Raw genomic sequence first — 14,414 nt, forward strand, 5'->3', positions numbered from 1 at the left:
CATACATTCAAGGCAAGCACTCTACCACTGAGCCACCTTCCCAGCCCCCTGTAGATTTATTTTTAACAAGTAAAGACCCATTGCCAAGGCTTTTGTAGTTTTAGTATAATTGGGTAAAGGAAGATAACTACTACCCAAGCCAAAGGGAGAATGCTTCTTCTGTGTTCTCACAGTCCAGCTCCTTCATGGCCCCTCAGTTTCATTTAACCTCACTCACTTAGCCAACACTGGGCCTTCTTTGTACTATCACAACCTAGCCTCTGCTCCAGCAGCACGTAGGACCAGAAGTGGACTCAGGTTATTCTGTGACGTGATGTCCTGTGCCCTGCTTCCCAGGCCAGAAGTGATTGTTGAGGTACTCTGAATGCTGCTTGCAGATGTTCTTCCTAAAATTCTACTAGGTGGGTGAGCTGACTACAATATGCAAAGAATTCAGAATAATTACAGATTGTATGTGTGTACTCACCCATATGGACACATTTACAATTGTACTTAATTCTTGAACTCTAGTGCAGGCATGTGTTTGTATGTATACATATAAAAATATGATTTGGATGTGGTTTATAGTATCCCTTTGTACAAGGAATACCGTTATTGTCCGTAAATATAAATATACTAGGTGATTAGGGAATCTGCAAAGCTATTAGGGATATTATATATTCCAGTAGTTCAGCCTTGAGACTTCCTGATAGAAGTTTGCATGATAATAGAAATGTCCAGTGTCTGTACGGTCTAACAAGGTAACTAATAGCCACATAAGGTTTTTTTGGTAGGGGGGGAGGGGCCGTTTTTTGGTTCTTTAGGGGATTTTGTTTGTTTATTTGTTGAGAAAAGGGGCTTGCTTAGTACTCCTGTCTAGTCTTGAACTTAGTCTGCTTGCCTCCACCTCCTATATGCTGCACATTTTTCTTAGTATTATTAATTTTAATTAATCAAAAGGTAAAAGTTACTGGTGGCTACCATTATTGAACAGCACAGATTTGTCATCGTTTCATTTATGCAGTAGTGTTTAATGTTGTGCCTGAAAATAACATTTGCCCATAAAAACAGTATAGATGAAACCAAGATTAACTAAGTAAATGTGACACTGAAAGTTAGTTTTTGTTTGATTTTTAGTATTTTTAATGAATTTAAAGAATAACAAATATATAAAGTATATCTTTTAAGTTAGAATATTTGTTTATTTAAAACAGGAAAGACCTCATTAGAATTAGCCTGCTTTTGCAATACATTGTAATCAATAACATTATTGGGCTGCCAATTCTATAATAGTATTTACATTCGTTATACATCATGTACATTTAGAAAATAGGATATTCATTGTTCCAGTGATATAAGGAATTACCTCTCAAAGGTGTTAATAAATCTTGAAAGTAGCATTTTTCCAAAAAACAATTCCATTCCAGTGATAACATGCTGTCTGTATCAAGGTTCCCTGTTGTCCTTGTATGTATAGAAAACTGCCCTAACACACATATTGCACATTCACACCCATGGGTGCAATTAACTATAAGATGTGAATGAGCTAACTTAACTTTTATTTGTGTTGCTTGCTATGAAATTGCAATAAGTTAAGTGAAGGAAAATAAAAGCCATCAGGGCTCCTCTACCTAAAGGGTCACTAATATCTTTTCATCTCTTATTCCTGACTTGGCTATATAGGTTTATAAAAATGCTTTGATTTGGGTTTTCTATAGAAGTTGTCAAATTCGTCTTCACTTGGGCATTTTCATTCTAAGGAAATTTGTCTTATGAAAGCAGGCATTTGCAAGTGCTTCTTGGCTGTTCATAGCATGGCAAGGGCTGACCACATATTTGATATTTGGTATACACTTTATGCAGCTATCACCTGTAGCTTAGGATTCTGGCTGAGAGAAGCACCTGAAACCTGCTCTTTCTTAACCACAAGTGAGTCTAATATAAATAAAAACATTATGACTTTTAATCTTGACAAAAAGGTTGTTTGGAGGTTTGGAGAGGGGTGGAGGTAGACTCCCCCCCCCCTCCCCCCAGTCCTGGAGCTTGAACTCAAGACCTGAGCACTGTCCGTAACATTCTTTTTACTCAAGGTTAGCACTCTACCACTTGAGCCACAGTACCACTTCTGGCTTTTTCTGCATAGTTTATAGGATAAGAGATATAAGATGAGAGTCCAATGGACTTTCCTGCCCCAGCTGGCTTCAAACCATGACCTTCAGATCTCAGCCTCCTGAATAACTAGGATTTATAGGAGTGAGCCACCGGCACCTGGCTTGTGTAAAACAGGTGGTTTTTTTTTTTTTTTAATAGAATATCAGCATACTGTTGGACAAAAGCACTCTCCTATGTAACTAAAATCTGTGTCAACTCACTCATTTTTTTCTTTTCTGATTCTTAGTGATTGCCATTGATATCGACCCTGTGAAGATTGATCTTGCTCGTAATAATGCTGAAGTTTATGGGATAGCAGATAAGATAGAGTTCATCTGTGGAGATTTCCTGCTCCTGGCACCTTGTTTAAGGGCTGATGTTGTATTCCTGAGCCCACCATGGGGAGGACCAGATTATGCCACTGCAGAGACCTTTGACATCAGGACAATGATGTCTCCTGATGGATATCCTTTGAAATCCTAAGAGTTTCCAAATTACTTGTGGAGAAGAGTGTGTTTGTGTGAGAGAAACTGGTGAAGGAGGGAGATACTAGCTAAAAACATTTGGTATATTTCAGTTTATTTGCAAAAGAAGGAAAAACCCAGATAATATAAAAAAAAAATCTCTGGTTGACCTTTAAAAGGAATAGCAAATGTGAAGTCACATACTACTTGACTTACTATTATAAAATAAGAACTTGGATATATTGTTTGGAATTACCTCAAAGCCATTCTTAAGAGTCTTGAGTGCCAGGCACTGGTAACTCACTCCTGTAATCCTAGCCACTCAGGAAGCTGAGATCTAAGGATTCCAGCTCAAAGCCAGCCTAGGCAGGAAACTCCGTGAGACTCTTATATCCAATTAACCACCAGAAAAACGGAAGTGGTGCTGTGGCTCAAGTGATAGAGCAGTAGCCTTGAGCTGAAGAGCTGAGAGACGGGGCCCAGGCCCAGAGTTCAAGCCCCATGACCGACTCAAAAAAAAAAGGCTTGAGTGACTGATTTATAGACTCTTGTATTTAATTTTCATGTAGCCTCCCTCGAAGGATTTGAATTTGTGCCTTTTCTATATATACTAAAATACATATGGCTTATTATTAATAAATAATATGTTTTTTCTGGTCAAAGACCAGCTGCTTTTTCCCTTAACTGCTCTCTACCTTTGAAATTTTCAGGCTTTCTCAGAAGATCACTAATAATGTTGTTTATTTTCTTCCAAGAAATGCTGATATTGACCAGGTAAGCCTTGCTGCAGAATTTCTATGGGCCACTGATTTGTTACAAAGAATGGGCAGAAAAAGGATGCAGGTCATTTCCTCACGAGAGTGCCAGTTTGTGAGAATTGCCTATGTTGTGGACTGTAATTAGCTACTGGAAGTATCCAGCAGATAGATACATGTCTGTTACACTATCCTTCCTTCCTCTCCTCAGTTCTAGGAAACAAGGACACAAATCTAGCACTCTGGACTTTGAGGATGTATTTTCAGTGCATCCTTTTAACATGATTGAGTGTGTTGTTTTAGATACTATAAAACTAAACCAGCCACAGTCTGCTTTGACTGATACCTGCCTGGAGAATGAAGCCTAGCTAGAATTAAAGAGATAAGACCTTTCATTTGGCCAAGAACAATTTTAACTATATCTCCTATTTGTCCCTCAACCACATTCTCAGCATCTTTTTTAGGGGCATTTCTTACCAGTTGATCTTCCATATCTATGCTGCTTCATGACTCAGAGCTAATATCTAGAGTTTTAGATAAGGCTGGGCTTTCTGATTCCATACTTCTTTCTCTTCTCATGTAATTATTTGCTCTATAGCTGTCTTATCAGAGACTGTCGTTTACTGGGCTATTGTATTGTGATCCTTATCAATCCATCGATTGATCACTGTGTCTCTCTCTCTCTCTCTCTCTCTCTGGATAAATAGTTGGAAAGTGGTTGTTCAGTGTAAATTTTTAAGTAAGTAAATTTTTTTCTAGTTAAATTAACATTTTCCCAACAAGAACGTTAACTTCCTTAATTTCTGCTTTTTGGCTCTGGAAACCTGCCAAAATTAGGGCTGATAGTTCATTCATGTTTTCTGCCTGTAGAGGGAGTAATAATACTAGAAAATAATACAAGTCAAAAGGAAACTGGGAAGACTTCAAGTTATTTTTTGTGGTATTAAATTTAGGTCAAATTACAGTAGGAAGTCAATTTTTTCTTCTTAAAAGAGAAAATGTATCTATATTTGATGAGAAGAGACAGTAATAAAAGACTGAGAGAAACCAGAGGTACCAAGAAACTGACTTTCTGTTCAGGAACACTGAGAATGTCACAACTTTGGGCTACGTTCCCGAAGTTCATGAGTCTGCTGCTTAAAACTCTAGCTGCATTTCTTCCTATAGAGGTGTCTATAAAGAGCAATTAGTTTCCCATCTGGGTAAATTGTATGCTATACTGTTTATATTATCCTAAACTAAATATGATGCATCACAAAAACAGGTTGTCTCAAAAATCATTCTGTGTAAAAGATTATGCCAGTTGTTCTCTGTATCCAGTGACATATTTTGTTGTGTTCCTTTTGGGGATACTAGGATTTGAACTCAGGTTCACACTCACTTGGCTTCACTTACTCAGCTTAGCTTGCTCAGGTGGCACTATACCACTTGAACCCTTCATTTGAACTCACTTCAGCCCTTCATTTTGGTGGTCGTTGCCAGATGGAGTCAACTGGACTTTTTCACCTCAGCTAGCTTCAAATCACATTCCACTAAATCTCAGCTTACTTTGAGTAGCTAGGATTATAAGGGTGAATACCCAGTTGGTAAAATTTTTCTAATTGTTCCCTTACTCTGATCTCTTGATTCTCTTTTTCTTTTGGAGCATTATTCTGGGACATGAATCCCTTGCTATTCAAACTCTCACTTTTAACCTGAGAACTGAATAATTTTAAAACTCTTGTTTTGTGAGAAACTGTGAAAATAATCTCTCTAAAATTGCCATTGAACCTCAAAGACATGTCTTAGATTAGATTTAATTCAGAGAGCCACAGTGACTATCTTATCTACTTGATGCCTGTATTTTCTAGGTTTCCCTTCATTTCTTTCTTTGACCATCATTTATATCCAGCTTGAAATGAGAATCACCTCCTCTTTTAAGTAGTAAACCTAAGCAGAATGATTCATCTTCCCATAGAAGCTGCGTAGTAGTTACCAACCACCACTGCTGTGTGAAATCTGTAGTGGGCTAGACCTCTAGACATGAAGAGTATTGTCTCTTAGCCAGACATCAGAAAAATGAAAACAAGTTCTGATCCATTTTGAACACTAACTCTTATCTTTGTTTGATTTTTATAAATAGACATAGAATGGTACAGCTCAAAAAGTAATAACATATTCATTCCAAATGAATGCCTTAACCATGTTCATACCAATACAGACAACAAGTAACACTGGATGTAAAAAATAAACTGGGGGCATTCCATCAGGTAATTCCTGGCCCTTATCTAGCATACTATACCTGCCATAGCCTCTTCAGCTGTACATCCTGGCTGCAGTTAGACCAACTTCCCTCCCCTCCCCACCCGATGTATTTCATTTCCTCAAAAAAGTGAAAATATATACAAATTAACATCATGCTTGAACAAAACGCCCTATGATTGTATTGTGTCTGTAAGTATAGAGATTAATCAAGGAATGTATCCCTTTCTAGAAGGCAGAACTCCAGGATCCCATTGGCTTTTTAAATTCCATTCCATAGGGGTCTGAATGTGTAGCCCAGTGGTAAGTTATGTGGTTAATATGACCTTGGATTCAATCCCCAACATAAAAAAGAAAAATTTTAGCAAAATTCCACTCTGTAATGTCAAGTGAGGGAAACATTCCTAATCATAGCAGTCACCACATTTCATAGGTTTTTTTCCTGGATTTTTTGTTTTTGTTATTTTTTTCAGTTTAGGGAAATGAACACAGGGCCTCTTGCATACTAAGCAAGCACTGTATCATTAAACTACATCCCCAGCCCCCAGTGGATTATTTCATTGGTGTGAAGGTAAGTAGATAGGAATGAGGTGCTTCTTTATGCAATTTATAAAATTTGCCATGAGAAAAATAAGAGTAGTATACATTTGAATAAATAGAACTGTCTGCAAGTGAGAGAATTCATTAGATGACACTTTCACTTGGAAAATATTTTAATATAACTAATTTCAACTCATTGGCATTGTTAATGATTTTGGTTAATGAACAAAAATTTATAGTTGGTTTCTTTATAAATAGTAGCTCTGGGGGCTAGGAAGGTGGCTCAGTGGTAGAGTGCTTGCCTTGCATGCATGAGGCCCTGGGTTCGATTCCTCAGCACCACATAAGCAGAAAAAGCCGGAAGTGGCGCTGTGGCTCAAGTGGTACAGCGCTAGCCTTGAACTGAAATGCTGAGGGGCAGATCCCAGGCCCAGAGTTCAGGCCTCATTACCAGGAAAAAAAAAAAAAATAGTAGTTCTGAGTAATTCTATTATTTGCTTATTTAATAAATGGAAAATTCAGGCTTTAATGATTGCTAAATATTAGAATTAATTTAAAACTTCATGACAAAATGTTCTAAATTCAACTGGATGGTAGGTGGCTCATGACTGTAATCCTCTCTATTCAGGAAGCTGAGATCTGAGGATCACAGTTCAAAGCCAACCCAGGCAGGAAACTCCATGAGACTCTTATCTCCAGTTAACCACCAAAAAGCCAGGAATGGAGATGTGGCTCAAATGGTAGAGTTCCAGCCTTAAGCAAAAAAGCTAAGGGATGGGCTGGGAAGGTGGCTGAGTGGTAGAGTGCTTGCCTCGCATGCATGATTCCTCAGCATCACGTAAGCAGAACAAGCTGGAAGTGGCACTGTGGCTCGAGTGGTAGAGCTCTAGCCTTGAGCTGAATTGCTGAGGGACAGAGCCCAGGCCCAGATTTCAGACCCCACAACCAACAAAAAAGAAAAAAAGCTAAGGGAGAACAGCCAAGCCATAGGTTCAAGTCCCAATACCAGCATCAAAAAAAAAAAAAAGGTTCTGAATTAAATATATTTGTAATGGGAATCTACCCTACTGATAGCATTCTCATATAGTAAATCTGTATGCATGTGGTACTATGAAGTCATTCCAATGGATAGAGGACTTTAATCTTGGTTAGGGAACGAGAAACATGAGAGACTAGTCCTAAGGACTGGATTAGGTTTCTGATACTTTCAAGAATTGTAGGCTTTAAAACAACTGAATCTGAAAATAGTCTTTACAACCCAGAGTATCTCAAAAGCATTCATCCTACCAACAATACTCTGCAAGTATACATGTATACTATACATGAATTTAATAAACATTTTCTGTAATATAGATACTTAGTATTCTGTACATTTCGTTGGGTTATTATAAATTATAAAACCTGTAGGATATCTGTTAATTGATTTTATTACTGGTTTTATTTTCGCGTAAGCTAGGGAAGTTAAGTAATTTGCCTAGCTATTCTGCCATGACCACCATAATACCTTGCTGCCTCCCACTGTTGCCAAGAAGGAATAGATTTCATCTGTTACCACCTTGAGATTAGAAGCAGTGATTAGAAGATGAGGTGACAAGAAAAGCAAAGGGAATTTCTGATGTATTCAGAAAAATTCCTCATGAATCAGTTTCAGTTTGTACCTTTTTATGCAAAAGATAACAGATCTAAAATATTGTGGTGAAGTAGAAAGTCCTCATTGCCCTTGAATTTGACCTGCTGCAGGTATTCCTTCATTGCTCCATCCTCAACTCTCTTGTCCAAATTCTTCACCACTCTGGTCTCACAGTCTTTAAGGAAGATAGGAGGAATAGGAAAAATACTAATACTGCACTGAAGTGATAACTGAAAAACATTAGAGAGAGCTGGGTACCCATGGCTCAGGTCTAAGCTACTCAGAGGCTGAGATAGGAGGATTGCTGTCTGGAGCCAGCCTGGGCAGAAAAGACTGTTAGACTCTATATCTCCAGTAAACTATTATTTTAAAAAAAAGCTGGTAGTGGAGCTGTAGCTCAAGTTTAGAGCACTAGCCTTGAGCAAAAGAAGCTCAAGGACAGCACTCCAGCCCTAAGTTCAAGCCCCCAAGAGTGGTGCATGCATTTACACACACAAACTGAGAAACTGTTAGATTTAGATGAGCTGGTCAGAATTCCTCATTTTGCCCTTTCTTGTAAAACATCAGCCTTAAATAAAGATAAACAAATAGAATGTAAAACACATTTCTAATAATTGCCACTGTGAGACCACTTGACTATTTTTAAATTTCTACTTTCAAGTGTTCCTTACAAAAAAACAGTATCCATGTGTTCTTTGAATCATTATAAGGTATTTGATGTCGGACTTGTTTTCATGTACCTCTGTTTATAAAATGATAATAAGCACAGCCAACTTGGGTTGTTTTGTTGTTTAAATCCTTTGGCATTGGTGTTGGTCAGTGATATTACTGCATTGGTGGAACAAATTTTTTTTGAAGAGTGTATCATAGAATAGCGTGGTTCTTCCCTATTTCTTTATCTTCAACCTTGTTTCTAACAGGAAGTTGAAATAATTTTAAATACACGCTCATTAGTAATGCACAGTAAATCTGACCCTACCAGATGTATGTGTGGTTTCTATTATACCTCTAATTCTCTCAGCCCTTGAAACCAAACTAGACTGAACACCTTTTTTTGCAAAATATCTAACTGCAGTTTTACCAATGACAGTGCACAGGCTTCCTCTGCTTGTACCTAATACTTGAGATACCCCTTTCTCTATCCCTGCATGACTTCTGCCCTGCCTACCCAGGGTTCTCCACCATATTCTCCCTTCTGGCAATCTTTCCTGTTGCCACTCTAGTCATCTGATCTCTGTTGCCATGATCCTGGGTTAGAATTTACCATGTCTGTTAGCTAATAGATCTCTGAGATGGGGTGAGGGGATGCATCAAAACACAAGGCTTATCTGTGTAAGAACTTGGTGTGAAATATAGCTGTTTTGAAGCCTTAACAAAAACAAACAAACAAAAATCAAGAGCCGGGTGCAAATGGCTCATCCCTGTAATCCTGGAGGCTAAGATCTAGGGATCATGGTTGGAAGCCAGCCCAGCAGGAAAGTCTGTGAAACACTTTATCTCCAATAAAAAAAGAAGTGGCACTGTTGTTGCTCAAGTGGTAGGGTGGTATCCTTGAACAAAAGAAGCTCAGAGACAGTGCCCAGGCCCAGAATTCAAGAATATTATATTATCCAAACAAAAGAATCTTTAGCAGCTAATTGCACCTATTGTCCAGCATTAGCATGACATCATTTTGTTGTTATCTTTACAAAGGAGTTGGAAGAATCTTTAGCTCTCTGATAAAGAGAGTTGCTTATTATGTTGTAATACAGCTCAAAATAAGCTATAAATATAAAATATATTTTAGCACAATAATAAAATATATTTTAGCACAAAATAAAATATATTTTAGCACAATAATAAGCTTTAAAGGGTTTTAAGTAACTAAAAAAGAGCAACAGGTAGAAAATGTGGTTCATGTTAGGAGAACAAGAGCCTGGCTAGAAGAAAAAAAAAAGTATAGAGACTTGGCTCCTCATGAGACTAGGAATCCTGTCTGGGTCAAAGCTATCTTACTCTGCTATGATCATAGTTTATGTAACAGGTACTCCATAAATATTGTTCACTAATCCAGAGGGTGATATGAGGAGTGAACAAGACATAGGCCTTTGGAAAGTGGCTTCTCCAAATGTCTGTGTAAATAAATAAGCCTGACATTTGAAGAAGGGTTTGTCCATTTTCTCTTCCTCAGAGATTTTTAGCTTATGACATTACAGAGAGCAAGACCTTTTTGCTTCATTAATACCTACCTGAGAAGTGATGTTTGAAATGGTTTTTTATTTGAAGGACTTAAAAAGCTAATCTTCCTGATACTTGATTAAGCAAAGTGAATGAAAGAATTATTCTAGAGATAATATTTGTGTATATGTGGCTTTCTCTCTGTTAATCTTTTTAGGTGGCATCCTTGGCTGGGCCTGGAGGGCAAGTAGAAATAGAACAGAACTTTCTTAACAATAAATTGAAGACAATCACTGCTTATTTTGGTGACCTGATTCGAAGACCAGCTTCTGAAGCCTAAATAAGAAGCCATATAAGGACAAAAAGATCATGTGGTAATCCACATTACCTAAATGAGACTGAGGAGTGTCCACCTGTGCTCATTAACACTTTGTTACTCATATCTTGTGTTACCACATGATGTGGAGACCTTAGTGAGTTGTAATCAATATCAGTGAAGTGTTTTGAGATCTTTGGAGAACATTAACTATGAACCATATATTATACAGCAGAAGAGCCAAGTATCTGATATGGAAAGAAGTGTGCCTTTGTGTTTAATTTCAGTGTGTATCTATGTAAATGTATGTGTGTTTTTATTTTTTATATTTTGTCTTAACATCTTTGTGTATGTACATATATATGTTTACAAAAATTCTGTAGTTTTTTATTCGGGTTCTTTTGTGTCTGTGCGTGGTGGTGTTTATGTTGTGGTTTTTTGGTTTGGTTTTTTTACTCAGAGCCTCACACTTGTACACAGCTTGCTTCCTTAGCTGGCCCTTTACCATTTGAGCCATACCTCTAGCCTTACTTTTTGCTGATTAATTGGAGATGGAATCTTAAGGTCTTTTCAAAGCCTAGTTGCTTTGAAATATGATCTTCTAGATCATATCCTAATTAGCAGGGTTGGCATGAGGCACCTGGCTAATAAGTATTCTGGTTTTAATGTAGACAAATAGAAAATAATGGATGAGTTGTATTCTGTCCACCCATTTAACTCCTGTAATAATGTTAAAAATTAATGCTAGAAAAGTAAATAATGCAAAACAGTTCAAAAAGGAACGTCTCCCCAAAAATCCCCACACTTTATTCATTTATCTAAAGATAATCACAACTAACAATATTTATAATTTTTTGGAGAACAGAAAAGAAATATAGTATACCCTAATACAAGTGTAATTTTTCCCCTTTATTCAACCTGCTTTTCCCCTTTCATATGCATTTTACATTCGTGTATCATGAGGACCTTTCCATATCAGTAGATACATGTCTTCTACCTCATTCCTTTAAATTGCTATCTTATGTTCCATCTTCCACTCGTACTATCATGACCCAATATCCTATTGATGAACCCAGACTGTTTTCACGTTTTTGCATTACTGACTCTTCTGTGCCATCCTTACTTACATATTGCTGAGCAGGTGTCCCCTTTGGTCATTTCCAGCAGTTAGTTTGCAGGGAGGCAGAGGGTCTACATAATAGTTTTGATGGTATGGTTGAAACATGCTTTTATCTTACAGAGTTTGATGTTTTTAAGATTCCTGTTGCAAAAATCAATGTGAAATATATTTTGTAATATACCAGTTTATATTCCTTTTTATTAAAATTGCAATGAAAGGAAAAGTAATATGTGTGGTTTAATTATTCAGCCAAAAAGTGTGTGCCATCATTTTTGCATGTAGGAAAGAGTGATACACAACTTTGCAGCTGTCGGGTTTTTTCTGGAGCCTTAATCTCTTAATAATGTGAACATGTGAGTGGAACATTAAGCAAAACATGATTTGAGCTGCATGATAGTGCATGGAAAAATGAGATGAATTATAGAAATTTTCAATAAGCACTGGAAAAATCACACAAGGAAAATAAGGGAGGGGCTGGGAAGGTGGCTCAGTGGTAGAGCGCTTGCCTTGAATGCATGAGGCCCTGGGTTCTATTCCTCAGCACCACATAAGCAAAAAGAAAAAAGCCAGAAGTGGCGCTGTGGCTCAAGTGGTAGAGTGCTAGCTGAAGAGCTGAAGAGCTGAAGGACAGTGCCCAGGCCCAGAGTTCAGGCCCCATGACTGGACCAAAAAAAAAAAAAAAAAAAAGAAAACAACTGAGTATATATACCTCACTGGTAGAGTGTGTACTTAGCATTCATGAGACCCCAGATTTAGTCTCCAGAACCAAATAATAAAAAAGTTGTTGAGTATGCTAAATTAATCTCTTGAAATTTTACATGTATACTCAATTGCCCTGCAGTACAAACAGTTGAAGTAGTCATGAAGAAACTTTTATTAATTTGAAGCATCACAGTCTGTCCAAATGAGAAAAGGAGTTTTACTGGGGATTAACTTCAGGCTCAGTAGGCAAGTGCTCTACTAGACCCTGAGCCACAGTCAGCTTATACTTTATTATGTACCATTACTGGATGTCTCAAATTTGTCCATATTTTGAATCAAGCCAGCATTGGTCATCAGCAGTTGTGTACATGCATACATTTTCCACAGCACATCCTATTTGGATATTACTAAAATTGACGTCTTTCTAAATACATTTAACCTTATATGCATAGAATAAGAAGCCTAGCCAAAGCTAAAGTATTCCTGTCCCACTGATCACTCTGATCTAATCATAGACCTTTTTTGTTTTTCTGCTGGTACTGTGGATTGAACTCAGGGCCTGTGTTTGCTCAGCTTGCTTGCTCACCTGACACTCATCCTTTGAGCCACACCTCCAGCCCAGCATTTGCTGGTTACTTTGGAGATGGAGTCTAGCAAATTTCCGTTGGGCTGGCCTCAGACTGTGAACCTCCTCTGTATCTCAGCTTCCTAAGTGGCTGAAATTACACATCTGAACCACTTGAGTAAAGCACTTTATTCAGATTTTTAAATGGGCATCTGGGAAGGTTCCAGTGGCTCACACCTATAATCTTAGCTACTCAGGAGGCCAAGATCTGTGATTCTAAGCCAGCCTGGGCAGAAAAGTCCCCATGAGACTCTTTTCTCCAATTAATCACTCAAAAACCAGAAGTGGTGTTATGGCTCAAAGTGGTAGAGCACCAGCCTTGAGCAAAAGAGCTCAAGGACAGCACCCAGGCCCTGAGTTCAAGCCCCAGGCCGGACAATAAATAAATCCTGTCTGATACCATTCTAGTTTTGCCATGTCATGTTAATATGAACTAGTTTGGAGGGCAGGCAATTTGGAGATTTCTGGAGATGGAAGCCAGGTCTCCATGCATGCTAGGCAGAAGCTCTACCACTGAGCTATATATTACATAAAGGTATTAACATATTTAAACAGCAGTTATTGAAGGGGGAAAAAGTAACTGGGTATAGTGGTATGCGTCTGTGATCCTAGCATTTGGGACTGACGCAGGATTGTAAATATATATCATCAGTTTTTTAACATAAAATTGTTTTGCAAAGGAAATTTGGATATTACTATTAAAAGTCTTAGTATTGTTTTAATGTTTGTATAATGTGCGAAATGTCCAGTCCTTCACTTTGGGAAGCTGGGATAGGCAGTGTGTGAAAGACACACTGTCCATCTTAGGAGTTGTATAGTATGAACTTCTGACTGGTATCTTATCAGAGTTGGAGACATCTAAGCTAAGTAGAATTTTCAGGTTACCAAACTAGGACAAGACATTCCTGGAAAGGAAAGCAGCCTCTAGAATGTACAAAGGAAACCCCAGAGTATTTAGGTATCTGAATGCTAATCTCATGTAGGAATTGCTGAAGTAGTGGCTGGAGAGAGAGTGGGTTTCCTATGCTGGACTGAGGCCAGCTAGCTACATTCCAAATACAGAGGAAGTTGTTAAGCCCAGGGCTTGGTGAAGCCCACGGGCCCCTTGTCAGAAAAAAATGCTATAAAAAGCACAGAATAAAAGTTTAAGGTTACAAAACAATACCAACATACCAAGATATTTTAGTATATAGTTATTAAAAGAGCAAATGTGGCAAAGTAAATATTTTTATTAACACTTTAAGCAACAAAAATTACTGGGGTGTCCACTAGCTATTAAAATTTCAGAATAGTATACAAGTAAATGGTATTTTAAGGAAATTACAGCTGGTACTAGTGGTTCATCCTGTAATCTAGCTACTGAGGAGTCTGAGATCTGAGATTCACAGTTTGAAGCTAGCCTAGGCAGAAAAGTCTAAGAAATTTTTGTCTCCAATTAACCAACCTAAAAAAACAATGGATCAAGTTATAGAGTGATAGCTGATGAAGAACACAAGGCCTTGAGTTAAAACCCCATTATTGGCACCCAAAAAAAGACAAGGAAAATTAAAACAGCTAAAATATTACATAAAGGTATTAACATATTTAAACAGCAGTTATTGAAGGGGGAAAAAGTAACTGTGTATAGTGGTATGCGTCTGTGATCCTAGCATTTGGGACTGAGGCAGGATTGTAAATATATATCATCAGTATATTTAGTTGCAAAGCACATGTGCTGTTAGAAGTTTGTTTTCT

The 14,414-nt window shown here is 37.7% G+C and overlaps 1 protein-coding gene across 1 annotated transcript in view; it reads left to right on the top strand.

The window, feature by feature from the left end:
- Nucleotides 1–11,579, top strand: part of Tgs1 (trimethylguanosine synthase 1) — a 34,432-nt gene extending 22,853 nt beyond the window's left edge. The window contains exons 11-13 of the mRNA XM_069990740.1: nucleotides 2,378–2,594; nucleotides 3,290–3,368; nucleotides 10,135–11,579. Coding sequence (XP_069846841.1) covers nucleotides 2,378–2,594; nucleotides 3,290–3,368; nucleotides 10,135–10,257 — 419 coding nt within the window. The 3' untranslated portion in view covers nucleotides 10,258–11,579. The remainder of the gene's footprint in view (nucleotides 1–2,377; nucleotides 2,595–3,289; nucleotides 3,369–10,134) is intronic.
- Nucleotides 11,580–14,414: the final 2,835 nt, after the last annotated feature.

Source organism: Dipodomys merriami, unplaced genomic scaffold, assembly GCF_024711535.1.
Source record: "Dipodomys merriami isolate MVZ:Mamm:240054 unplaced genomic scaffold, mDipMer1.0.p SCAF_4, whole genome shotgun sequence".
Lineage (NCBI taxonomy): Eukaryota > Metazoa > Chordata > Mammalia > Rodentia > Heteromyidae > Dipodomys > Dipodomys merriami.